The sequence below is a fragment of the Phyllobates terribilis genome, unplaced genomic scaffold, assembly GCF_046119375.1.
Source record: "Phyllobates terribilis strain yellow unplaced genomic scaffold, ASM4611937v1 Scaffold_8__6_contigs__length_399053987, whole genome shotgun sequence".
In the NCBI taxonomy this organism is placed as follows: domain Eukaryota; kingdom Metazoa; phylum Chordata; class Amphibia; order Anura; family Dendrobatidae; genus Phyllobates; species Phyllobates terribilis.
The window spans coordinates 21,184,028-21,211,928 of record NW_027362768.1 but is presented as its reverse complement, the minus strand read 5'-3'; the positions used below and the strand labels follow the sequence as shown (position 1 = coordinate 21,211,928).

The window sequence follows — 27,901 nt, the reverse complement described above, 5'->3', positions numbered from 1 at the left end:
GGTGGTCCCATTAAGGAGAGTCCTGGGTCTCAGGATTGGGGGGGAAAGCCCAGAGATCAAACTTGAGGAGAGAATACTCCTTTAATGTATGTAGCTTGTTGTGTGAAATCTGGAGATATGAAATTCCTTATTCCAAAGACTCATAAATAAGGAGACTTGCACCAAAAAAAAAAAAACTTAAAAAGACTAATCAGATTATTTAGATGAGCTGCTCTTAAGCTCTACAAATCATTGATTACCACCCTATTAAGCCACATGGATCCACTGCTCAGGACCCCGACTCTATAAGTCGAGAGGCGCCAAATACATGAGACGCTGGACAGGAAACTTATCCTCCTAATGATCAGACCAGGCAATGAATGTCTCTGAATGTAATGAGCACAAATCCTTTTGGTTTTCACTACAGGTATATATTACCAGTGAAGGCCATTTCACAACCTGAGTCCGCTTGTCTTACGTCATATAAAATAGATTTTTCTGCAGCCTTATAATGATGGCTACCTGAAGTGGATGTCACGTACACATATTAATTGTGTTTTGTGGTGTTCATAATTAAAAGCAGTATAACAAGCCAGTTACTCACCACTAGGGTTGAGCGAGTATGTTCTGTCCGAGTACGCTCGGGCCGAGCTCCGAGTATTTACAGCTGCTCGGTGATATGGTTGAATCGCTCCCGTGTGCATGATTTGCAACTGTTTGACAGCTTTATTACATGTGAGGAATGTGTAAGAAATAGACATTCCTTACATGTAATAAAACTGTCAAACAGTCACAAATCATGGTCACGGGAGCAATTCAAACACATCACCGAGCAGCTGTAAATACTCGGAGCTCGGCCCAAGCATACTCGCCGAAAGGGTTAATAGAACATACTCGCTCAACACTACTCACCACTTCTATATACTGCATAAGATCCTGCTGGCAGATCATTTTATATATGTGTGCGTGGGTTACATTAAAGATGTTGTCCACTACTCAGACATCCCCATGTTCCCCCCAGAAAACACTTATACTCACCTGAAGGCCAACACTTACACTCACCTGCAGTGCCATTCCAGTGGTGTCGGCACTAGCTCTCCCAGTGCTCCCTTGACATACTTATGTCACACAATCACTGAGGTCAAGCAGCGGCAGCTTCACGCTCCTCTACTACGGACATAGTTGGCATCTGGAGAAAGTCAGAGCTGCGGCTGCTCCAACACCTCCTCCAGATATCAATTATGTCCATAGGAGAGGAGAGTGAAGCAGCCGCTAATTGGCAACATGGATTGCGTGACAATGTCATTAGAGCCAGAGCCAACACCACTGGAACAGTGTCGGAACCGGAGGAGAGTATACAGTGGTGGCCAAAAGTATTGGCACCCCTGCAATTCTGTCAGATAATACTCAGTTTCTTCCTGAAAATGATTGCAATCACAAATTCTTTGGTATTATTATCTTCATTTAATTTGTCTTCAATGAAAAAACACAAAAAGAATTGTCCTAAAGCCAAATTGGATATAATTCCACACCAAACCTAAAAAAGGGGGTGGACAAAAGTATTGGCACTGTTTGAAAAATCATGTGATGCTTCTCTAATTCGTGTAATTCACAGCACCTGTAACTTACCTGTGGCACCTAACAGGTGTTGGCAATAACTAAATCACACTTGCAGCCAGTTAACATGGATTAAAGTGGACTCAACCTCTGTCCTGTGTCCTTGTGTGTACCACATTGAGCATGGAGAAAAGAAAGAAGACCAAAGAACTGTCTGAGGACTTGAGAAACCAAATTGTGAGGAAGCATGAGCAATCTCAAGGCTACAAGTCCATCTCCAAAGACCTGAATGATCCTGTGTCTTTCGTGCGCAGTGTCATCAAGAAGTTTAAAGCCCATGGCACTGTGGCTAACCTCCCTAGATGTGGACGGAAAAGAAAAATTGACGAGACATTTCAACGCAAGATTGTGCGGATGGTGGATAAAGAACCTCGACTAACATCCAAACAAGTTCAAGCTGCCCTGCAGTCCGAGGGTACAACAGTGTCAACACGTACTATCCGTCGGTGTATGAATGAAAAGGGACTGTATGGTAGGATACCCAGGAAAACCCCACTTCTTACCCCAAGACATAAAAAAAGCCAGGCTGGAGTTTGCCAAAACTTACCTGAGAAAGCCCAAAACGTTTTGGAAGAATGTTCTCTGGTCAGATGAGACAAAAGTAGAGCTTTTTGGGAAAAAGCATCAACAGAGTGTACAGGGAAAAAAAGAGGCATTCAAAGAAAAGAACACGGTCCCTACAGTCAAACATGGCGGAGGTTCCCTGATGTTTTGGGGTTGCTTTGCTGCCTCTGGCACTGGACTGCTTGACCGTGTGCATGGCATTATGAAGTCTGAAGACTACCAACAAATTTTGCAGCATAATGTAGGGCCCAGTGTGAGAAAGCTGGGTCTCCCTCAGAGGTCATGGGTCTTCCAGCAGGACAATGACCCAAAACACACTTCCAAAAGCACTATAAAATGGTTTGAGAGAAAGCACTGAAGACTTCTAAGGTGGCCAGCAATGAGTCCAGACCTGAATCCCATAGAACACCTGTGGAGAGATCTCAAAATGGCAGTTTGGAGAAGGCACCCTTCAAATATCAGGGACCTGGAGCAGTTTGCCAAAGAAGAATGGTCTACAATTCCAGCAGAGCATTGTAAGAAACTCATTGATGGTTACCGGACGCGGTTGTTCAACCAAGTATTAGGCTGAGGGTGCCAATACTTTTGTCTGGCCCATTTTTAGAGTTTTGTGTGAAATGATCAATGATTTGATTTTTGCTTCATTCTCTTTTGTGTTTTTTCCTTTCAAGCTAATTAAATGAAGATAATAACACCAAAGAATTTGTGATTGCAATCATTTTCAGGAAGAAACGGAGTATTATCTGACAGAATTGCAGGGGTGCCAATACTTTTGGCCACCACTGTAAGTGTTATTATTTTACTGGGGGCAAGCATAGGGATGGAGAAGTGGTTGTCCAAGTAGTGGACAACCCCTTTAATTCTACAAGTAGCGCTGTGATTGTGAATAAACTTTCATATGCTTAATATTGGCACAACTTGCTCACTTGTTGAACCAGCCTTTAACATTTAACTAAAATGGGTATCACTGACAAAGACATTTGTTGGATACCCGGGGAATTATCTATTGACTATCCATTGTGGCCCATCTACTGATAGATGTGGGACTCACCAACGTAATGAACAGGAGTCCTGTGACCCAAACGGTAAGATGAACACGGGCCAGTGCATCCAGGAGGAGAGTAAATAGAGAAGAGGCAGCGCATGTCTTTGGTATTCTCTATGGAAGTTATGGACATAGTCGAATAATCGTACTCATGGGTTTTATTAACTCCCATAGAATTTTCGGAGAGAGTCGAGCACATACATGGCCACCTCTTCTTTCATTCTTGGACTCAACCTTTGGTTCAGAGGATTCTAGTTCTAATATGCATAATGGTCTCAGAGATGGGCCAGGGTCTGTCAAACATCTGTGCCGTACCCTGTGGTATCTTAGAAATACCTCTCCAATATGCGCCACAGATAATACAACTATAAGATAGTCGTAAATGTAAAAATTATGCAAATAAGAATGACACTGATTACTGGAAACGTTATATATAAATCAATACTTTGGGTTCTGCCCAAGAGAGTTAATAGAAACGGACAAAAGATGCTAAAGTGAAAACCGACATAACCCAATAATGTGATAAGAAGCAGGACTGTTTCTGTGCCGAGCTGTAATGTAATAATCTATAAGGTCATCAAATGCAATAGAAATCATCTCAGTGCAGGGACGGAAAAATGACTCAGGGCAAACAGGAAAACAGATAATTGGCAGCAGCACAGTGACAGCTGTATGGGCTCCCTGTCTTCTGCAATGGTCGAGTCCTCCATCTATACCACTGTCATAGCACGGGACACCTCAGGCTTATGGCCACTACTAACCTTTAGGATGGAGTTATCTTGCCTGGTGTTTTTGGTGTCGTATCCTTCTAACAGACATCTCCGAACGGTGTTGCCCGATCCAGCAAACTCTGCAAGATTCAAGTCTGCAAAGCCGAGCTAAAAAACAAAAACAGACAGTGCTGTAAGCAGAAAAGTAACGTTCTACAAAAATGTTCAGAAACAGCGGCTGATTCATGAATGAAAAGGCACCAAAATTAGCGAAACGCTACACAAACTGACCCAATGCAAAAATCAGTCCAAGACTACCAACCGATACTAGGGAACTTATAGAACTGGTCTCCTCATATGGGGAAGTATTTCGGGCCACTTTAGACTCTAGGTCCCAGACGTGCACTGCCCTCCCTTCTAAGTCTATGGGACAGATGGAGAAATCAGAGTACAGTGCTTGAACATCTCCGTCAGTCCCATAGACTTAGAATGGAGTGACAAATATGCATGCAGGATACACAACTAAAGCTGGGGCCTCCGGACTGTCGTTGCTGTGATCTGGGGTGGTCCCAATGGCGAGAAACCTAGTGATCAGCAATCTATTGCCTATCCTGGGAATCGGTACTGTGTTGTGATTCTGGACCACCCCTTTAAATGCAAATTAAAAAAAAAAATACAAAAGAAGAAGGATTTGACTAGTAATAAGCATTTTACCTTTGCATAGGCTTTTCCGCCTTTAAGCTCCTGAAACAAGTAAGAGATAAAACACCAATGAATTATACATGTAACGTGAAGCATTAAGACATTGCACACAACACTAGGGCTTTGTTCACACACACACACACACACACACACCAGGACATTCAGGTATCGGTCACTATTGACAGAAAACATTGTGCAGCACACAGCTGTTCTTGCTGTCGGAACAATGGACGCTACAGAAACATGATGTACGCCAGTAAAAGTCAATTACGTCCGTGGGTCACCATTATATTATGGATGGAGTCTTAAAGGGGTATTCCCAAGTTTGGAAGTTATCCCAGACAGATAGGCTAGGGGCAAACTTCTTGATCCTGAGAATCAGTGCTCTGAAGAGCCCTGAGTGAATGGAAAGGTGGTCATTGTTAATGGGACCGCCGGAGACAACTGAATGCAGCACTCACCTGCTCTCTGGTACACCTTTATAAATGAATGGAGAGGGGGTGTGCGATCACCCACGGCTGTATTCACACCTGGTTCTCAGGATCGGGGGGAGGGTCCCTGATGTCAGTACTCGCTCCCGCTTTATCATGTCGGTGGAGTGGTCTTACCTTGCGCACAGATACTCTGCAGATACACGGGTCCAGGATACCAGAGGCCGCGCTCGCACTCATCTTACACATGAATGAAAAACATTTCCTCCAGTGGACGCAGTTTGCTTGAACAACCTCTCTGCAAAAAAAAAAAAAAAATTATATATAAAAAGCAATTGCAAAGTACCAAGCAGGATGCTAGATGCTGGTTAAGGGGGAGTGGATTTATTTAGTTTCCAATCTCAGAAAACCCTTCAGTCACGCAATGAGTGGACTCATTAATTAATTAATCAAGAGTGACATTAATGAATGGGGCACACTCTTTTCTGGAACCTCAAAATGGACAATTCCCATAAATCCCATAGTAAAGTCCAGGTAATTAGGTTCTTCCTTACAGAAGCCTCCTGCTGACACCTTTATTAGGTGATGTATTCAGGGCGTCAGTAACAGCATATGCAAATGACAATGAGACCAGGGATATTCCCCAACATGGTGTCAGGCGCGGCTGCCATCCCTGATCACGCTGCACGGCTAGTGCTGACTTACAGGCAGGCCTGTGGAGTCAGTATAAAATGGACCGACTCCAACTCCTAAAATATATAATAAATTGGGTACAGTAGTTCAATGCAGTTTGTGGGGAATATTTTTTCATAAGAATTTGGGAAAGTTATGAAATGTCCTATAAATGTCTGCCCTATTCCTGATCTAAGGGTCTAGACTTTTAGCTGAGATGAATCTGTGCTGCAGTAAATTTATCACTTAAACATGAGCCATGTATGAGGGAGTTGGAGTTGTGGAAATTGAGGAGTCGAAGGTTTGGCTTACAGGGAGGCCTCCTCCTGTCTCTGCCATACTTTTCCCATGAAGCATTGCCAGTCAGACTCCATACACAGCTGGCCCCCCAAAGCGGGAGAATACTGATTGGTGCAGCTCAGCCCCCTCTGCATCACATCCGGCGGCAGATGTGGTTGTGGCCCTTTTGGTTGCTCATGGCAACTAAACAAAACTGTTGAGTACCGGCCAATGTAGGACATGGCGTCAGAGCCTGACTCATCGCTTCCTCAGGAGTCACAGCAGAGCAGATTCCTTCCTTTTTCCACAGATGAAGCAGATAGTCAGCGTCAGCCCTGTGGCCACGAGACAGTCACACGCAGAGGTCGTGTGCCGCAGACACAACACTGCCGCTGCCCGGCAACGATGGCCTCATCATGGCGGCCTTCTTCACTTCCTTCCTTAAACATCTGACAGGGATTCTTCTAATAAGAACACCCACATTTTTATTATAAAGTCGGTTTCACAAGTCTATAATTTTTTTTTTGTGGTATGTGAAAAATGGACCAATTGTGTGTCTTGGATCTGTTCTTCATCAGTATTGGGTCTTTTTTTTTAGCATCAGTATTTCATCAGTTTTTCTCATAAGCAAAAAAAACCCCCAAACATTGAAATTTTTCAAGTGTCTCCCATCAGTCAGTGAAAACCAAACAACACTAAAAAAAACTAGGACGCCGTCCGCGAGCTGCTCAATGTCAGAGACTTGCATGCAGGACTTGGGACAAAAACACATACACAGATAGAATATGTATGTAAAAATCATATGTGTTACGGGGGCCTAACTGAGGGTTCTGCCCAAACTTCGGGTAAAAACCAAAAGACTAGAAATGTAAAGCTTATTCACACAGTCGACTTTCATTTCCAATTTACAGCCATATAAGCAACACCCACAAATGGATAAAACGAATAGCACACCAACCCTGTCATGGGCAACAGGCCCATTTTAGGGAAGAGTCAGATGGCCATATAACTCAGGCGGGGATCACAACGCAATGCCCGGACTGGCCGGCGGCTCTCCCGACCCAAGCAGGATAGCTGCTAAGAAATACAAGTTGTCCTGCTCAGGTCGAGAGCTGATGGCCAGTCAGAGCATTGCGATGCAATAGTTGTCCGTGTTATACGGCCGTCTGACCCTTCCCTTAGAATAGTACAGAAGCAAAGTAGGACTCTGTACATTTATATAAATCACAGCCTGCACAACACCACTCTGACGTCTGGTTAAAAATTGCCATTAGAGGCAAGAAACAGAAGATAGATTAGATAGATAGATAGATCATAGTCCCAACCATGAAGCATGGTGGGGGAAACATTATACTTTGCGGGTGCTTTTCTGCAAAGGGGACATGACTGCACCGTACTGAAGGGAGGATGGATGGGGGCATGTATCGCGAGATTTTGGCCAACAACCTCCTTCCCTCAGTAAGAGCATTGAAGATGGGTCGTGGCTGGGTTTTTCAGCAAGACAAGGACCCAAAACATACAGCCAAGGCAACAAAGGAGTGGCTCAAAAAGAAGCACAGTAAGGTAATGGAGTGGCCTAGCGCCTCCAGACCTTAATCCCATAGAAAACTTATGGAGGGAGTTGAAGCTCCAAGTTGCCAAGCGACAGCCTCAAAATCTGAATGATTTAGACATGATCTGCAAAGAGGAGTGGACCAAAATTATAGACTGTTCATGTCTTTGTCAGATCTATCTAAAACATATTTACCATAAGGATTAAAAAAATGGTCCCAATAGACATACAGACCACAAATGGAAATATGTACATATAAAAATAAGTTCAAAATTAATATCAATAAGCACATTTTTTTTTAGAATGAAAAATCAGACGATGAAATAAGTTGTATGAATGAATAAAAAACACACAAAGCCCATCAAGTCTCTTCTCCAAACTGTGAATGTCTGACATCTACGTTTTTAGTGACATCATGCAGGCACATCGGTGAGCGTTCTGCGCCTGCACGATGCAGCCATCACCAGACACCATGGACGACGCAGTCACATAGGAAATGATGTATTGTTTGTCCGTGTATTGCCGAATAGCACATGGGTCAATGTAAGTCAATGTGATTTTTACAAGCAGACAGGTGGTCAGCGTGAATAACCCTCCCAAAAAAATTGCTGCATGCACTATCATGATCCGTATTCTGGATCAGATTCACCCATAAGTCAATTGGTGCATAAAGATTGGATGACATACAGGTTAGCATCCCCTATGCATTTTTCACAGAGCCATCACTATTATAGAGACAGGAGACTGTATTTGGCCTCTGGCCTCTATTATTTTTTTAAATTGTTCACCTAAAAACGGTATGCCATACAGATAGACATACGGATAGCACACAGACATTAATAATCAAACATAGTACGGATGCATCTAACCAGAACTAAGCCGATGCATCAAGAGGGTTCAGGCAGCCCCAGAACGTGCCCACCATGCCGAGGTCCATGTTAGGGTAGCTCAGAGATTATACAAGAAGAGATCTGTTAATGATTGCTGCCCCCTGAGATAGCTTTGGGTTTATATGAACAAACCGCTGCAGTGTAAAGCATGGGGAAGGAAAGAAATAGAAATGTAAATCACTGAAGTACAGGGTGTGTATATTAGATTACCTCACACTTCAAGGAAACAAGCTACAAATCAAGGAGCTGGGCTACAAGGGAACCATCACTAATTATATGTGAGTGAGGATAGAGGGGCTTTGTTAATGGAATCCGTGGGTAACAAATAAATTGGTGCATGGGTACCTGCTCCGATCCTCGGTGAGGGTGCCAGGTGTCAGACCCCCACCGAACTTATATTAAATGACCTATCCTGAGGATTGATATAGTAGTGGACAACCCCGCAGAGTCATAACACTGAGGAAATGGGCACAATAAACCACAACTCTGTGCTGAATCATCTCTTCTTCAAACTGCTCCCTTTATAAATGGAGATTAGACACGTACAGGAATCCGCACACTGCAGACATATTGTGAGGAGAGCTGGCTAATATGTCCACAACCAGGGCCCATGCTAGCCTGCTGCCCTCTACAGAGTCACGGCACATGGCCAGACCATTACTAAATAGCAGTAATAAAAGGGGCTTCGCTAATCTTCTGTCCAAATAGTAGGGGGGCACAAAGACCAAATGATTCCCCTTCATATCTACTGGAGCACAGGAAGAGGACACCATGCTGTATCATGTAACCCCAACAGCCTCCCTCAGAGGCCACCTAATGGGTGGCTGCACAGAGCAGAGGCGTTGGGCCGAGTCCATACAGGCGGATTTCACAGTCCACATATAGCAATAACCCGATTGACTGAGGGTCTTCCGACCAGAACCTATAGTCTCAGACACATAATGCTGCACGTTTGGGTTGGCAGATCTGCTGTCAGTTCAGGCATTGTGGTCCATAAGTGGTCCATGAAATGCACTCGTCTGAACCAGGCCTTACTGACCACTTTCACTATATCGGGCAGAGATATTTGAAATCATGGCTCTGCCCAACATTCATAATGACAAAATGCCTACAAACTACTAGAAGTAATGCCTGGCTACACAAAAACGTCTCCTAGAGTGGTCAACCTGGCTGCAAAGGCATAGTCATGAGTCACACCCTTGAGAGGAACACAAGGTTTTCACTGGCCACCAGTGGAGTGATAATGGCCCCTATTAGACCATAAGATCCCCCCCAAGGATCTACCTAATGTCCCAGGACTCATGGCTGCGCTCGCTGCTCCCACAGCTCAGTTTCATTGTCGCTCACCTGGTGGACTCCACACTGAAGCTGCCGCCATCCAACAAGCGGATCTTGCAGAACAGGATGCCATTCACAAAGGGAACCGATGACAGTTCATCCAGCTCAAAGTCCACTCGGAACTTAAATTTCTTCTTTTTCATCATCATGAAAGCCATAAACGGGACTCAGAGAGCCACAGGATGACGGTGCCACGCCAGACACAATACGAGGTGTGTGAGCGCGACACTGGATACAATACGTGGCGTCTGCGTGCGACACCGGACACAATATGTAGCGTCTGTCTGCGACACCAGACACAATTATTTCCAATACTTCTCCTTGTGATGGCTGGTCAGTCGCTGTCATTCGCCCTCCCTTCCTGGGATTGTCGTGTAGAGATCTGAACAATGGGGAAAAGTTTTCAGGGAAAAAAAAAAAAGTTCTGAAAATGCCATTTATTTCCCAGGAATAGTTGGTGTGAGGGCTCAGAGCTGCTCCAGTTCTGCACACTTCCTTTATCTACCCGTCCTGCCAGAGGATCCAGAAGAGGACAGCATTATGATGGTCTCCAGGTTCTGCCGGATCCATTTACAGCCATAATCCGTCCTGTGTGCGAGGATCCAGCCCTGGAATATAACAGGAGCTCTGTGAATGCCCAGGGTCTGCTCATATGGGGGATCAGGTGCACCCCAAGACCTGGCCTGGGAGAGGAGACTGCAAAGTCCAAAATGGTCTGGGTCCCCCGCCCTCCTGCACATGCACACCCCAAAATCGTCTAACGGGTGCATGAGTAATGTACATATACACACAACCCCCGCCTGTACAGAGACAGAGTGTGTATGTATATATATATATATATATATATATATATATATACACACACTCACAGCCCCGCACTCGCCCAGCTGTCTATACGAGCACTGCCCCGTACACAGTCGTGCAGGGCTGTCTGGCCTCAGCGATCTGTGCAGCCCGGGTGCCCGCACGTATAATCAATGCTCCGTTCTCACCCGGATTGTATCGTCTGCTCCTGTCCTTACACAAGTCGTTTCCTTCGTGTCCCGCCCGGATCTTTCTGTCCTCTCTCGGCTTCCGTATCTGTCTGTGTGTCATCTATAAGGCGTTGTCTCACTAGTGACCTCCGCAGGCTACAAGTAAGCTTGCAGTCTCTAAATCTCTCTTTTTTTCTTTAGTGACATCTAGCGACGTTCTCAAGTAACGCAGGGAACCGATATTTTTTGAACGGAGCGGACACTTGGCAGTGTGGGTAGGGCGACATCTAGTGGACACAAGTAGTAACGTAAGGAAATTGGATTCATGTTTAGACCACGTTCACACGTTAAGTATTCTGTCAGTTTTTTACTTTAGTATTTTTAAGGCAAAACCAGGATTGGGTGAAAAATGCAAAAAAAAAAGGTGCACATGTTTCTATTCTACTTTTCCTCTGATTGTATGCCAAAATCAGGAGTGGAACAAATACTGAGGGAAAATACTGACCAAATACTGAACGTGTGCACGTGGCCTTACTGCACTTTATATAATTGTTCAGAAGAAATAGTAGGATCAGTATATTAGGGCTCATGGAGCAGAAAGTACTGTGTTGGGTTCATACTCAGCAGTTTTTGGGGAAAAAAATGTTTTTCTGCAGTTTTTTTTGGAAGGCTAAGCCAGAAGTGGATTCAAAAAGGAATGGCAGCTATAAAGGAAGAGTTTTTACTTCTCCTCTCTGCAGGATTCACTTCTGGCTTAGGCTCTGTTCACAACTGTGTCGGAGACTGTGATGCAGATCTGGTCCAAAGTACTGAACACAATACTGGTCCAAAGTACTGAACACAATACTGGTCCAAAGTACTGAACACAATACTAGACCAAAGTACTGAACAAAATACTGGTCCAAAGTACTGAACACAATACTAGACCAAAGTACTGAACACAATACTGGTCCAAAGTACTGAACACAATACTAGACCAAAGTACTGAACAAAATACTGTTCCAAAGTACTGAACACAATACTGGTCCAAAGTACTGAACAAAATACTGGTCCAAAGTACTGAACACAATACTGGTCCAAAGTACTGAACACAATACTAGACCAAAGTACTGAACAAAATACTGTTCCAAAGTACTGAACACAATACTGGTCCAAAGTACTGAACACAATACTGGTCCAAAGTACTGAACACAATACTGGTCCAAAGTACTGAACACAATACTAGACCAAAGTACTGAACAAAATACTGTTCCAAAGTACTGAACACAATACTGGTCCAAAGTACTGAACACAATACTGGTCCAAAGTACTGAACACAATACTGGTCCAAAGTACTGAACACAATACTAGACCAAAGTACTGAACAAAATACTGGTCCAAAGTACTGAACACAATACTGGACCAAAGTACTGACCACAATACTGGACCAAAGTACTGAACACAATACTGGTCCAAAGTACTGAACGCAATACTGATCCAAAGTACTGAACACAATACTGGTCCAAAGTACTGAACACAATACTGGTCCAAAGTACTGAACACAATACTGATCCAAAGTACTGAACACAATACTGGTCCAAAGTACTGAACACAATACTGGTCCAAAGTCCTGAACACAATACTGATCCAAAGTACTGAACACAATACTGGTCCAAAGTACTGAACACAATACTGGTCCAAAGTCCTGAACAAAATACTGGTCCAAAGTACTAAACACAATACTGGACCAAAGTACTGAACACAATACTGGTCCAAAATACTGAACACAATACTGGTCCAAAGTACTGAACACAATACTGATCCAAAGTACTGAACACAATACTGGTCCAAAGTACTGAACACAATACTGATCCAAAGTACTGAACACAATACTGGTCCAAAGTACTGAACACAATACTGGTCCAAAGTCCTGAACACAATACTGGTCCAAAGTACTGAACACAATACTGGTCCAAAGTACTGAACACAATACTGGTCCAAAGTACTGAACACAATACTGGTCCAAAGTACTGAACACAATACTGATCCAAAGTACTGAACACAATACTGGTCCAAAGTACTGAACACAATACTGGTCCAAAGTACTGAACACAATACTGATCCAAAGTACTGAACACAATACTGGTCCAAAGTACTGAACACAATACTGGTCCAAAGTCCTGAACAAAATACTGGTCCAAAGTACTGAACACAATACTGATCCAAAGTACTGAACACAATACTGGTCCAAAGTACTGAACACAATACTGGTCCAAAGTCCTGAACAAAATACTGGTCCAAAGTACTGAACACAATACTGGACCAAAGTACTGAACACAATACTGGACCAAAGTACTGAACACAATACTGGTCCAAAGTACTGAACACAATACTGGACCAAAGTACTGAACACAATACTGGACCAAAGTACTGAACACAATACTGGACCAAAGTACTGAACACAATACTGGTCCAAAGTCCTGAACATAATACTGATCCAAAGTACTGAACACAATACTAATCTAAAGTACTGAACACAATACTGGTCCAAAGTACTGAACACAATACTGGTCCAAAGTACTGAACAAAATACTGGTCCAAAGTACTGAACACAATACTGGTCCAAAGTACTGAACATAATACTGATCCAAAGTACTGAACACAATACTGATCCAAAGTACTGAACACAATACTGGTCCAAAGTACTGAACACAATACTGGTCCAAAGTACTGAACAACAATACTGGTCCAAAGTACTGAACACAATACTGGTCCAAAGTACTGAACATAATACTGATCCAAAGTACTGAACACAATACTGATCCAAAGTACTGAACACAATACTGGTCCAAAGTACTGAACACAATACTGATCCAAAGTACTGAACACAATACTGGTCCAAAGTACTGAACACAATACTGGTCCAAAGTACTGAACACAATACTGGTCCAAAGTACTGAACACAATACTGGTCCAAAGTACTGAACATAATACTGATCCAAAGTACTGAACACAATACTGATCCAAAGTACTGAACACAATACTGGTCCAAAGTACTGAACACAATACTGGTCCAAAGTACTGAACAACAATACTGGTCCAAAGTACTGAACACAATACTGGTCCAAAGTACTGAACACAATACTGGACCAAAGTACTGAACACAATACTGGTCTAAAGTACTGAACACAATACTGGTCCAAAGTACTGAACACAATACTGATCCAAAGTACTGAACACAATACTGATCCAAAGTACTGAACACAATACTGGTCCAAAGTACTGAACACAATACTGGTCCAAAGTACTGAACACAATACTGGTCTAAAGTACTGAACATAGTAGCGCAGCACATCAGTAATAGGCAAGCGGAGACCAGACGGCCCGGGTATGATCAATGGGGTCTGCAGCCGTCCAAGGTCGTCCATTAATATTGCTATTAATAAGTCTGAACCAAGCCTAAAAATACTACATGGAAAATGTGAGTGATATTAAAAATATTAGTGATATTTTCCAAAAAACCTTTGTGTGTGAACCATGCTAAAAGGAAAAATATGCAATATTGACTAGAGGAAGTGTTTAGCTGTGGCTCACACCTTATTCACACCAGAAGTCACAACTTTTGTTTCTGCCGCTTGTCACTTTTCTAAAAGCAGAAGGAGCTGAGCAGAATGGCGCGGTGTCACATGCGGCCAAACAGGAAAACACATTTACTGTCATTTATGCCGGAAAGATTCACAAATGTTAGTGTAAATCTTGATTTTTCTGGTGCACGTCCAGTGAGAGATGAGCCGAGTTTATTAGGAGTTGTGCGCCACTTTCCCCATTAATACTGATGTAGTAACAATTCCCTCCCCCCATGCCTTTCACCTCTGGGACTATTTTGATACATAAGGTAACGTGTAGCTTTGGGGGGTTTACCTGCTGTCGAGTTTATACAAATAAGGTCTCATTCACACGTGTTTTTTCATGGATAGAACATAAACCCGTAGTCTATGGGGCTGTTTAGATTGTCTGCGAAAGAAATTGAAGTACATCTGTTTTTTATCCAAGTCACACATACAATTCAATGAGTTCAGAAATAAAATGGACAATGCATGGATGCCATGTGTGTGCTTTGTATTGTTTAATTGGTAGGAGGCAATTAAAAGAAGTAGCAAAAGCCTGAACATGTACACAGCAATGCCGTTTTTACATTGCTGTGCATTATGTTCACTTTTTGTGGCACTTTTCACATTCCTCCTAGAACCCAAAGAAGTCATGTGCATATACCTTTAGCGTACATTCATACAGTTTCTTGAAGCAGATTTTTGCTGGCTGAAAAATTCATATCTAAAGACGGCGTAAAAAAGACACGGTTTTTGGTGCGTCTTTTTTAGAGTACAAGGTTTTTTGTGTGGTTTTGATGCAGTTTGTGACCTTTTTTTCCAGTGTGGTTTATCTTTATGTGTTTTTAACTATAATATGGATTGTATCAGTATAATATGGAGTTTGATACGTATTCATTGCAAATATTTAGCAAAAACCCATCAAAAACCTGATGTCCAGGTGTAAAGAATGCTAATGAGTTGACATGACTTTTTTTTAAAGTGTGTTTTTTATGTGTTAAAAAAAAGGTGGAAAAATCATGACAAGTGCGCTAAAGGCAAGTTTTCTGGAATGTAGGGGAAGCTTGTTACAATAAGACTTTAACTTTTATGTGGCATTTTGATGTGGAATCTGCACCTTAAAGGGCTTGTCCAGGTTTATCACAAAAGTTTCCTGTCTCTTTATGTGACTGCAGACTTGTGAATCCTCCCAGCATGTGCAGTCCGCAATGCCAGGATGTCGTGTGACTGTAAGTATGGGATCTGCTCCCGGCCACATCCTGACTAGATGTGCGCTGCGCGCACTGCGAGGATTCACAAGTCTGCAGACATATAGAGAGACCGGAGACTTTCTTGATAAACCTGGACAACTCCTTCAAGTTCCCACAATGAGTTTTTGGCTATACGTAGTTTCCCTTGCAAAAAAACGCAGCGTCTTACAGCTCCAGCAATGTGGATGGATTTATAGAGATCTCCTGCCCGCTGTGCTTATATTTACACTGTGTAAACTGCCCCGCGGTGCGTGCTTATATGTCAATTTCACTAGATATGCGTTTTTTACCTGCGGATTTGCCTTATGTGCTTTTCTGCACATGACAGTATCAACAAAGTTTTGTCAAAGCCAAATACCAGGAAGTATCAAAAACAAAGCAGCTTTATTTATAAAATGACACACCAACAAGGGACAAAAACTGCAACAAAAACACTTGTAAAAAAACGCATTCAAAGGCCAAGTGCACACATTCAGTATTCGGTCAGTATATTTTCTCAGGAGTGGGAGCCAAAACCAGGAGTGGGTGATAAATACAGAAGTGGTGACTTGTTTCTATTATACTTTCCCTCTGATTGTTCCTCTCCTGGTTTTGGCTTACAAATACTGAGGAAAAATACTGACCAAATACTGAGAAAACGCTATGAAAAGCACAAGTAACATAATTTATCTAATAGGTGCAGAAAATCTACAACATCAAAAACGCACCATACTCCTCATAGGAACGTGGCCTAAAGTGTGTACAACTCTCAGTCTGAACATGCCCCTAGGTTACATTCACAGGACCATATTTTGGGTCTGGGTGCTTTCATCACACATACAGCACCAGGACCAATGTTATTCTATGGGGCTATCCAGACAAAGACATTCGGTTGGTGAAACATAAAAATGGCAGCACGCGCTATATTCTTCCGTATTGTGAATGAAACGCACATTCAATCTTTGGGTGCAAAAACAATCAGATCCCATACGGATCCCCTCTGGAGCCTCCGATTCTTACGGGTCCATTGCAGTTATTCACAGAGGAAACTGCTTTTCGTCTTGTAAACTCTGTTCCCTGCTGATGTATGAGCACAGATGGCACAATGACGACAATACGGATGAAAAATAGCTTTTTTCTGGAGATTTTTTATACACACAGCCTTAGAGGTGCTTGCGGCAGTAATCTCTGCTGTAGGGATTTGCTCACATCCTTTTGATGTATGGCTTTTTTTATGTGGTCCGATTATAGGTCAGAACATTGCAGAATTGTTCCGTCTGGTCTAGATGCATCTGTAAGACGCAGACCCCCATGTTCCTACTTGGCAAAACTTCGCTCAGCATAGAGTTCTGGTTAGGGAGGGGTTAATGAGGAAACTGAGGAGCAGTCTACAAGCTAATAGCAATGGGTGGAGAGGATTGTGTAGAGAAGACAGTCAGGGAGGAGACCTAGAGAGTGATTCCCCTGTCCCTCCCTCCTACATGCAGGGAATTCCCTTTGTGGCCCTCCCAGAGGCGCAGCCCAGTCCTCCCAGTCCTCCCTCTGTCTGGGCGGTGTCCTGTCACTGCTCTAGTACTTGCTTTTCTACATTTCTTATTTTGGCCTGCAGTGTCTTGATCCTTTTCTGCAGTCCCAATCCATCCCACTTCTCGTAACTCTTTCTTCTCTTCTTTCCCAAGTCTTCCACATCTGCAGCAGCTGCAATGTACGAACACATCAGGAGAATGGTGCTGAGCAGAGCGGTCTGCGAGGGATCAGACTCCCCAGCCAAGTATGCCGAGCTCTTCAATAAGCTGGATGTCAATAAGGATGGCAAGGTGGACATCTTGGAGCTCCAGCAGGGCCTCAAGGCGATGGGCATGGCAGTCGGGGCAGGCGCTGAGGAGGTGAGGTTATCATGTATGACGATAGATTGCAAGCTTCTTGGAGCACTAGTGAGTACGCTGTGCGCTGCGAGCTTTAGTGTCTGCTTTACCTTTGTGAGAGGTAATTACAGCATTGTTAGATTAGTATAAAGCATGTAAATTATATGGAGATGTCAGTAATTGTGGCTGCATTCATTGTCCTGATTATAGACATCCCATATTCCTGCACCGCCGTCAGTATGAGCAATGCTTGGGGCCAAATTCTTACAACTGGGCCTGGGCTATGCACTCAATAACATAAGGCTACGTTCACACAGACGCATTTCAGTCCGAGTGCGGTTTGTGAAATAAACAGACAGCGCTTGAGACAGTGTTATTCAATATTCAGATTACTGGTTTTATTTCACGGACTAAATGTGCGCGTGAAACAAATAGCAGCCTGCACTAGTCTGGTCTGTGTGTTGGATGAGATTCACCGATGTTTACGGATACGCTGCACTTATTAACTTTAAGAAACTTTACTTGGTCATGTAAATTTTATTTACTGCTGATGTATAAAAACGGATGACAATATAAATGAAAAATCATTCGATTGTTATGGATGACGATTGGATGACTTTTCATACGCTTGTGCAGACGTCCATGCAACATGGTTCAAGCATGTACCGCAATGCACGGACTGGCCCACGGGACTGCTGATCTAAGCATGACAGCCTCATAGAAATATATGAAGTGGTCACGCTCAGGTCAGGAGTCCCGCGGCCAGTCCGTGCATTGTGGTTCGTGCTCGGACCATGTTGCATGGACGTCTGCGTGAGCCCTGAATGGTGTAGTTACGGCAAGTACTTCTATGAGAACATTGTGCTTCAGAGTACATGCTCCAGTTGTTGACTCTGATGTCCTTGTCTAAGGCCTCATTTAGACGACTGTTTTACATGTATGTGTTCTTTGGTTTTCACGGATAGAGCACGTACCCATTATAGTTATGGTACACGTACCTGTTTTTATGCAGACCGTGTGTATGCAAAAAAAATTAGACATGTCCGATTTTGATAGCTGTCATAGAAAGAACCTTACCCATACAAGTCTATTGGTCCATGAAAATAACTGCCGGCACACGAAGGGCATGAAGGGAATATCCGTGTGCTATCTATGATTACCATTGTAATAGATAGGAGAAGGTTCGTAGTTTAAAGGGACTATGTCAGCACAAAATTAACCATTCAAACTAAGGGTATGTGCATACCATCCTCCTTGGCAGCGCTTTGAACGCAGCATACTGATGCTGCGTCCAAAGCTCTGCACGCAGGTGAATCTGCATGTGTTCATTGAGCACATGCTGATACACCTGCGTCCACCGCATCCTATACATTGCAGTGGTATAATTTCTCTTGCGGCGACCAGCGTCTCCGCAAGAGAAATAGACATGCTGCGGTCTGTGAAGACGCGCCGCATGTCCATCTCCGCGAGTGTGCCGCAGACGCATAGTGGGCATGGGATTTGTATAAATCCCATCCACTATGCTGTAACATCTGGCCGCTGCTTATTGCACGCAGCGTCCAATCCACAGCGAACACTGATCGTGTGCACATACCCTAAGTCCCGCCGCTTGATGCTTCATGGCGGAGCCCATCATTTATATACACCTTCCCACCTGCCTGTTTTCTTGACTCCCACCTCTATTTTGATTGACAGCTCTGGTTTCATAGCCCTAGAGAAAGGTGATATATGGAAACCAAGCAGATGTGAAGGTGTATATAAACGATTGGCCAAGTTTTGATGCACTGAGCGCCTGTACAGGCCAGAAACATCCATAAATTGCGGACATAACTTTCTCCATGTAAAGCTCTTTGCACTCGTGCACATTGCGGACAGGGGCCAGAGCCATTTTCCATTGCATGAACTATTCTGGTCTATAAATGGAATAATGCTTGCTGTGATTTCCCAATGAGCCTTATGGAAAATGCTTTGATTTCCTGATGGGTCGCATACCCATGTGCGCATGGGCTGTAATCTGTCCATGTGCTGATTGCGTGGAGTCCCTGGCCCACAATGACAGAATATACGCTCATCTGAACGAACCCTAAAGCTAGCTGCTTGTTGCCCTAGCCTAAGGGCTCTTTCACATGTCAGTATCTCTGGTACGAGTGGTGACAGTTTCCACATGTACCAGAGACACTGACACACGCAGACCCATTAAAATCAATGGGTCTGTGCACATCTCAGTGTGCTTCACACAGAGACAAGTCAGTTTTTTTGGGGATACACGGTCCGCAAAACGTACCGGCGCCTGGGAATGGCGCGGTTCTCAAGCGCCGGTGCTGAACGCTGCCCTCATCATGGTTCCCTGCTGGCACTGTGATCAGCACCAGCAGAGACAATGATGAGGGTAGTGGTAGTCTGATCCTGCAGTGTCCCCACCTGTAAAAATAAGAATAAAATGATAAAATCCATGTACTCACCTCTCCTAAGTGTCCACCGCTGTAATCCATGCGACCGCTGAAGCCAGAGTGCTGGGGAAAATGAGCCGGAGCTGCGCTCAGTGAGTGACAGGACACTGCTCCTGAGCTGCAGCTCCAGAGCCACTCATTTTCCCCGGCTTCAGCGGCCGCATGGATTACAGTGGGGGACACCTAAGAAAGGTGAGTACATGAATTTTATTATTCTTATTTTTACAGGTGGGGACACTGCAGGATCAGACTACCACTACCCTCATCACTGTTCCTGCTGGTGCTAATCACAGCTCCGACAGTGAACCATGATGAGGGCAGTATTCAGCACCTGTCGCTTGGGAACAGTGCTAACTGTAGCGCTGATTCCCAGGCACCGTCCGTGTGATCCTGATGCGGCACATGGTTGCCACACGTGTGACACACTCAAGACACACGGGACACGGATATCTGCGGTACCAGGAAATATCCAGACGTGTGAAACCAGCCTAAAGCTGCCGATAGATAGCTGTCCGCTAAACAGCTGCTCCTCTCACTCCACCATATACATGGAAGGTGGGCTTGTCTTGGGTTGCTTGAGGCTTCGGTGTCCCGACAGAATCTTGGGGGCATATGACTGATGGAGCAAACATTGAGAGTTTAGTTTTGCTTTTTTTTTTTTTTTATTGCTCTAGGAATTTTGTCAAGACAAAAAGTCTCAATTTGTTTTTTACAAACTGTTGTATTATTTTCAACGTTTTTTTTTGTCAAAGCTAAAATAATATGAAGACCCATTTCCTATATTAATTGAATTGCATGTACAGTATGTGAGTATACTGCTCACTGACTATGACAATCCCATAGTCTGAATGGAGCAGGGTTGCACATGGACATCCAATGCCATTCAGATCCCTCAGTGGTTGTACATTGAGAAGGAACTAGGTCCTTTGGATCTCCATTTTGGTGTATCTGCAAGGTTACCTGCAGTGAGGCTCTCTGTGATCAGACATTTATCACCTATCCTATGGATAGGAAAATTTGGGCGGCTACTCATAAGTGGTAGCATTGGTTTCTAAAGCCTGCCATGCACCTTAAGGCCCCGTCACACTTAGCGACGCTGCAACGAGCCCGACAACGATACGACCTGTCAGGGATCGTTGCTGCGTCGCTATGTGGTCGCTGGTGAGCTGTCAAACAGGCAGGCTCACCAACGATCAGGGGAGCAGCGACAACGTGGAAAGAATCTTTCCAGGATGTCCTGCTCCTGGTTGCCAGCCTGCTGAAGCAGGAGCAGGCTGGTAACCATGGTAAACATCGGGTTACTAGGGGCACACGCGCACCTAGTAAGCCGTTGTTTATCATGGTTACCACTCTGCTACAGTGAGCGGGAGGTTACCGCTCACTTTAGCAGGCTCGTAACCATGATAAACAACGGGTTACTAGGTGCGCGTGTGCCCCTAGTAACCCGATGTTTACCATGGTTACGAGCCTGCTAAAGTGAGCGGTAACCTCCCGCTCCCTGTAGCAGAGTGGTAACCATGATAAACAACGGGTTACTAGGTGCGCGTGTGCCCCTAGTAACCCGATGTTTATCATGGTTACCAGCCTGATCGCTGCTCCCACTGGTCACACACAGCGATGTGTGCTGACCAGTGGGAGGCCAACGACCAAAAAATGGTCCAGGACACTTTGCAACGATCAGCGACCTCACAGCAGGGGCCTGATCGTTGCAAAGTGTCACACACAGCGACATCGCTGGTGAGGTCGCTGGTGAGTCACCAAAACCGTGACTCAGCAGCGATATCGCTAGCGATATCGCTATGTGAGACTGGGGCTTAACTCTCTAATGCTGGCGGTTTATCTCCAGAAGAACAAAGTGATCGACATCTCCCCTACGATCAGTTGGCCCGCACCCCCATACACAGTAGAGAGTCAGCTGAGCACATCGATATCAGCAGGTTTGGTCAACATTAGTCTAATTAAGGCTCAACTTGTGGTGGCTTCCCCTTTCCACCCGCATTGAAACAATAGGGTAATTTGCTGTGATAATACTCCACCACTACTACTACACATCAGGCCTCTCCCTCAACTACCAAAAGCCACATTTATAACAATTTGGACCTCAACGTTTTAGCTGCATTCTTGCTGTCTTCCGACAAACTCAAGGCCGCCATACACATTAGAATAAAGTTGTCTGAACCCGGTGATATTGGCAGGATCGGATCACAGTCTAACGTGTGAAGGGCTTCCTGAGTCTTCCTCGCCACATGATGTCAGGGAGAGAAGAGTTTGGTACGTTGGATTGCCAATGGCTGAGACAGAGCAGACTGACAGTGGTTCTCCCATCAATAACATCGGAACGCTCAGCCGAACTGAACATTATTGTGTATGGGGGAGATGGCTGTCGTCTTAAGGCGAGTCTCTCTCCTATAGAACTAACAATTTCCCAGGACACTTCTCTCCCTAGACTGATTTGGTCCTGCGTCCTACTGAGGAACTCTACTTTTCTTAGGAATAGCTTATACTATAGGCAAATGCCCAACAAGTCTAAAGGGTAAGGCCACGGCCCCACTATCAGTATTTGGTCAGTATTCGGTCAGTATTTTTTCTCAGGAGTGGGAGACAAAACCAGGTGAGGAACAATCAGAGAAAAGGTATAATAGAAACAAGTCACCAATTCTGCATTTATCACCCACTCCTGGTTTTGGCTCCTGAGAAAAAATACTGACCGACTACTGACCAAATACTGATAGTGGGGCTGTGGCCTAAAGGCTCGGCTCACATTGAAGTCTGTCATTTTCGTTCAGGGACTCGTTATTTTGCTTGACAAAAATAGCTCCAGCACTCCCTGCTGTCAAAAATACCGAACACTGAGACTCCATTATAAGCTAAAATCATCTCTGTCATAGCTGGGATAGCGTGGTTATGAATGAAAGCCATGGCACCATTGTGCAGGGCCCCTTAGGCTGGTGATGGCAGCAGGGGTGACATGTTACATATAATCTGCTTCTGTTACAGATAGTAGCCATAAGGCCATGTGCACACGTTCAGTATTTGGGCAGTTTTTTACCTCCGTATTTATAAGCCAAAATCAGGAGAGGATGAATCAGAGGAGAAGTATAATAGGAACATATCACCACTTCTGTATTTATCATCCACTCCTGGTTTTATCTTACAAATACTGAGGTAAAATACTGACCAAATACTGAACGTGTGAATGTGGACTAAAGGTTAATATGACATTTCAGAAATGATCGTTACTTTTTTTTCTGTGGTTTTAGTAATTTTCACTATCCAGCATTGTTTTAATCCCCCACTTAGCTGGGCTAAGGCTGTGTGCCCACGTAGCATTTTTCAAGCGTATATGCTGCGGAATTTCCGCAGCGTAAACGCTTGAAAAACGCATGTATATCCGCACCCCATGGTCCCCAATGGGATTCCGCAAGTTCTATGCACATGCTGCGGATTTTTCTGCAGCGTTTATGCCGCGTTCAAAAATCCGCAGCATGTCATTTAATTTTGCGTTTCCGCAAGCGGAATTGCCTTTGTCCAATGCATAAAAAACGCAAGGCAATTCCGCATGTGGAAAACGCGTGATAAACGCGCGAAAAATGCGCGATAAACGCGTGCGGAATTCCGCATGCGTTTTTCCGGGAGAGGACTTGCATTTATGCAGCAGAAATTTTCTGCTTCATAAATGCAACGTGGGCACATAGCCTAAAAAAGTATTGTTCTCGGCAACACATCATGAAATTGGACGTGTGCTACCAGTAAGATAATGTTCTATGAGCACAGAACAATCTTATTAATGATCGTTCTGTGCACATACAATTGTGGCTGTTTAAACAAGCCAATAAAGGACCAGGTGCATTTAGCTGCTCAATTAATGGCCATGATCATGCCGTGTAATACTGACCTGCGACGCCCTAAGCTTTCTGCCATGTCTCAGGACATTATGCTGGGTTGTTTTGTGTGACCTGTGCAGGATCAATATCTGCAGGGAGTGGCGAGGCTCGTCACCAGGATGACGAGGTTGTTACTTTGATCTCTGTATTGAACCTTTCACACTATAATTCAGGCCAGACGCCATATTGATACATGTTCATTGTATAGCAGGGGTTAAGGGTGGCCTGGTGTGTATGTATCTAGGTGTTTTATGTGTAGTGGTCACATTTATAACCTAAATCTCCTTGGCCCCAGTACCATAGATAATATTAGTGTCTTCTCATACACAAAAGGAGCCTTTCATACCTTCCAGGCACTAGGGTCACAGGTGTGAATGCTACCCTTCTCCCACCCCTTGAATTTCTTATATGTAATTTACTTATTTTATTTGATTGTATCTTTTTTCTTTCCCTTTTATTTAATTCCACTTTATTTTATAGTCCCTCGAGGGGACTTTACTCTGCAATTGTTTGATCATTTATCCTGTGTACTGCAATAATTCAGTTTTGCAGTTATGAAACCCAGCCTGGCACCAATGGTATCTTCAGCAGGCTCTCGGTTGGCCTCACAACCCATCGTAGCCCTCAATTACATTGTGGTTGGAGGGGGCCGATGGGCACCCAAACTGAAACCCCATCAGGATTGAGCTACTCAAGAGTATCTAAACTTTAATTTTTTTCTTATTTTGTCTAACTTTTCAAATCACTTTATTAAGAAATCTGTCTTTAGTCGTTTAAAAAAAAAAAAAAAAATTAGCATGTAAGCGGCTTCCAAATCTCTGCTTTTCCCCTGTCTGTGTGCCTGTGTTTATCTGCATGCTATGAAAACATACTTGCTTGGAGTACAAATGATGGCAGTGAAAGGGGCAGCACCTTTGTCCTCCTCCTGAACGTTCTGCTTATTATCAGAACAATCTCCTGCAGCAGCTTATCCCAAAAGTTAGTAAGACACAGATGCTTACCTTTTCACTGCCATCATCTGTACTCCAAATGAGTATGTTCTCATTAATGTAGCTAAAATCAGGCAAATAGACTGGGGAAAATCAGTGGTTTTGGAAACCACTTACATGCATTTATTTTACAAGAATGAAGACAAATTCCCTAATAAATTGTTTTGTGAAGTCTCCTAACTTTCCACACAGGACAAAATTCTTAAAAAAGGTGCAGTTACTCTTTACATGCCTATCTATACAAATCGTGAAGGTGGTGATACACATTAGATAAATGTCAGCAGAACCCTCTGACTTTGCTGGGACCAAACAAGCATGGTTTTCCCACTGCTCACCACCATGGCAGATGTCGGAGGAAAGATGTCCCTGCCAGCGGCATAATCCCCTCTCCCCATTGAGAACACATGGCACTTGCCTGTGATGCACATTGCTTCATTTGCAATCAGCTGATCTACCTTGGTTCCAGGAGTTAAAGCACCACTGATCCGATCTGACTTTTATATCCTATATATTTTTTTCATGCAAAGATGCTTTGGAATGGAACTTTCTATACAGTGTTACTTATTAGTCCGACTATAGTAAAACTCATTGGGCCTGATTCATCAAGCAATTTTCCCATTTTTTGGAGTAAAACTAATTGAAATGTTGCAAGATTTTTATGAAACTAATAGTTGTTCAAAAATGTTGCGACTTTTTTTTTTTGCATTTAAATGCCAGTTTCGGCCCCACCACTGACCTATTGAAAAGTGGGCAAATGGGGCATTACTGAGCATGCTTGACAAATTCATGATAATTTATCACATAAACATACAGTACATTTCTTGTGATGGTGCACGGCAGCTAAAATATGCTGAAAATTCTTTAAGGGGCTCACTCCTCTTTATAAAAATGGTGCGTCTAACTCCAGTACACACTTTATCCAGAATGGCATATAAAACGCCAGACTCGGGGCTATTGTATCTAAAGCTTTAAAGGGAACCTGTCAGCTGATACACGCGGCCCAAGTCATGGGCAGCATGAAACAGAGCTTGGCTGCACAATTGCAACCATGTATATTTTTCTCTGAAGCTATATTGTATGAAAATCTGTCCGAGGACCATTGGGATGGATAGTTGTGACTAGTCCGGTGCCCTCCCAGTGCTGCTGCAGCTGATTGACCGGGCTTCATTTCTATTCATTGTCTGTGGGACGGCTGACTACAGCTTTTTCCAGAAATCCTCATAGACTATGAATGGAGCGCAGGTCATGCCTGTGCACTTCTTTCATTTGGGCTTGGACTAGTGAGCCCCCTTCTCAGGGTTTCAGTGCTCTGATTTCAAGATTGCTGAGGGATCCAGCAGTCCGGTCCCCAGAGACCAGCAAAGGGATAGGGAATAACTTGATTTTTTTGGCAATAACCCTTTACACTGTGTTCCAAATTATTATGCAAATAATATTTTCTCAGATTTTCCCAAATTACCTATATGAATTGCAGTCATTGTAATTTTCCAGTCAAATAACTATTAGAGTACAATTGAAAGGTTTTTGTACAAACTGCCTATGATAACAGTATATTTTTAAAAAAATAAAAAACTCAAAATGCATGTTCCAAATTATTATGCACAGCAGAGTTTTCAACCTTTTCATTTTAATAAAGAACAAAAAAATTGTCATTTTTGAAATTATAAGCATTAGCAGGTTATTACAAACTGAAATCAAACAGTTTTCAACTCAGAACTTTATTCTAGGTGATGTTACATTTGCACATAGGACCGCTTGTTCGAAAGGAGCTTCTGAACTCTCTCGTCCATTGAATTTGTCAGGTTTTGGATGGTTTCTGCTTCAGTTGTTTTGCATGAGGACAGAATACCCTCCCAGAGCTGTTGCTTAGATGTGAACTGCCTCCCGCCATCATAGACACTCCTTTTGATGATGCTCAAGAGGTTCTGAATGGGGTTGAGGTCAGGGGAGCATGGGTACCACACCATAAATTTGTCCCCTTTTATGCCCACAGCAGCCAGAGATGCAGATGTGTTATGTGCAGCACGAGAAGCTCCTTTCGAACAAGGGGTCCTATGTGAAAATGTAACATCACCTAGAATAAAGTTTTGAGTTGAAAACTGTTTGATTTCAGTTTGTAATAACCTGCTAATGCTTATAATTTCAAAAATGACCATTTTTTTGTTCTTTATTAAAATGAAAAGGTTGAAAACTCTGCTGTGCATAATAATTTGGAACACAGTGTAATGCATATGTGACACCCCAGGGGTCTGGTTGCCACAGTGATAGAGATATTATGTCTGAGAGCAGGTGGGAGGTCCTTTGGTCAGGGATCCTGTGCATGCCACACCTCCTGCCCAGTCTTGGGAGGGGAAGAACTTCCCCTGTATAAAACCCTGGGCTGAGGCAGGGTTAGTCAGTCAAGGAGAGTAGAGACAAGAAACAGCAGAAGCAATACTACTACGAGTCAGGGGCTGGCAGCTGCAGAGCTCGCCCTGACTGAGAAGCTTTCTTACCGGACCCGGCGTCCGAGGCTGTGGGGACTAACTCTTACCCAGCAGCAGAAGCCGACCGGCAGGGGATTTCAGGTCCTCAGGCCCAGAAACCCGAAGGCACGGTCACACGCGTGGGACCAGCACCGCCATCGTGGAGCGGAAGCCATTAGAAGGCCCCGAGTCACCGGCCATACGGGTGAGCACCACACGGTACACTCAGGGACGTGGGCTACTTATATCCGCTTCTAGCAAGGTAGCCAGAAGAGTACAGTCAGTTTGGGAGGCCTACAACTCCGCCTGGCCAGGGGAGATCCCATCTGCTCAAGGACTGACCAGGCCCCGTTCACTAGCAAGTACTCCGGGAGGGTCTATCGTTGTTACCAGTAAAGACCCTGAATTACACCGCACCGTCTCTGAGTGGTTCCTGCTACCCCCATCATCCACATCTGCTGCCCTGAGGCCATACCCCTCCCGTTGGGGGTTATACCATCTACGCTGCACCATCCATCCACCGGCCTCAGCGGACTGTCCTGCAGCGGCAGCTCCATAGCTGCATTCAACGGGTGGCGTAGTCGTCCTACATCTAACGCTGTTACATCGCCGCTCAGTTTGACTCCCTGGGCACGGACCGGGTCACCGCCACGAGACTACAACCCTCAAGAGATCCGGC

At 44.1% G+C, this 27,901-nt stretch overlaps 2 protein-coding genes across 4 annotated transcripts in view; one reads left to right on the top strand and one right to left on the bottom strand.

The window, feature by feature from the left end:
- The window catches only part of EEIG2 (EEIG family member 2), a 55,153-nt gene extending 44,234 nt beyond the window's left edge, over positions 1-10,919 (bottom strand). The window contains exons 1-5 of one of the 2 annotated variants that reach the window (XM_073642858.1): positions 10,772-10,919; positions 9,789-10,387; positions 5,226-5,346; positions 4,630-4,659; positions 3,967-4,083 (exon numbers count right to left, since the gene is read on the bottom strand). In XM_073642858.1, coding sequence (XP_073498959.1) covers positions 3,967-4,083; positions 4,630-4,659; positions 5,226-5,346; positions 9,789-9,937 — 417 coding nt within the window. In that variant the 5' untranslated portion in view covers positions 9,938-10,387; positions 10,772-10,919. The remainder of the gene's footprint in view (positions 1-3,966; positions 4,084-4,629; positions 4,660-5,225; positions 5,347-9,788; positions 10,388-10,771) is intronic. The other variant, XM_073642859.1, reaches the window with a different exon arrangement.
- A 6,160-nt stretch (positions 10,920-17,079) lies between these two features.
- SLC25A24 (solute carrier family 25 member 24) overlaps positions 17,080-27,901 on the top strand; it is a 136,742-nt gene continuing 125,920 nt past the window's right edge. For both annotated transcript variants that reach the window (XM_073642857.1, XM_073642856.1), the window contains exon 1: positions 17,080-17,455. In XM_073642857.1, the coding sequence (XP_073498958.1) occupies positions 17,273-17,455 (183 nt within the window). In that variant the 5' untranslated portion in view covers positions 17,080-17,272. The remainder of the gene's footprint in view (positions 17,456-27,901) is intronic.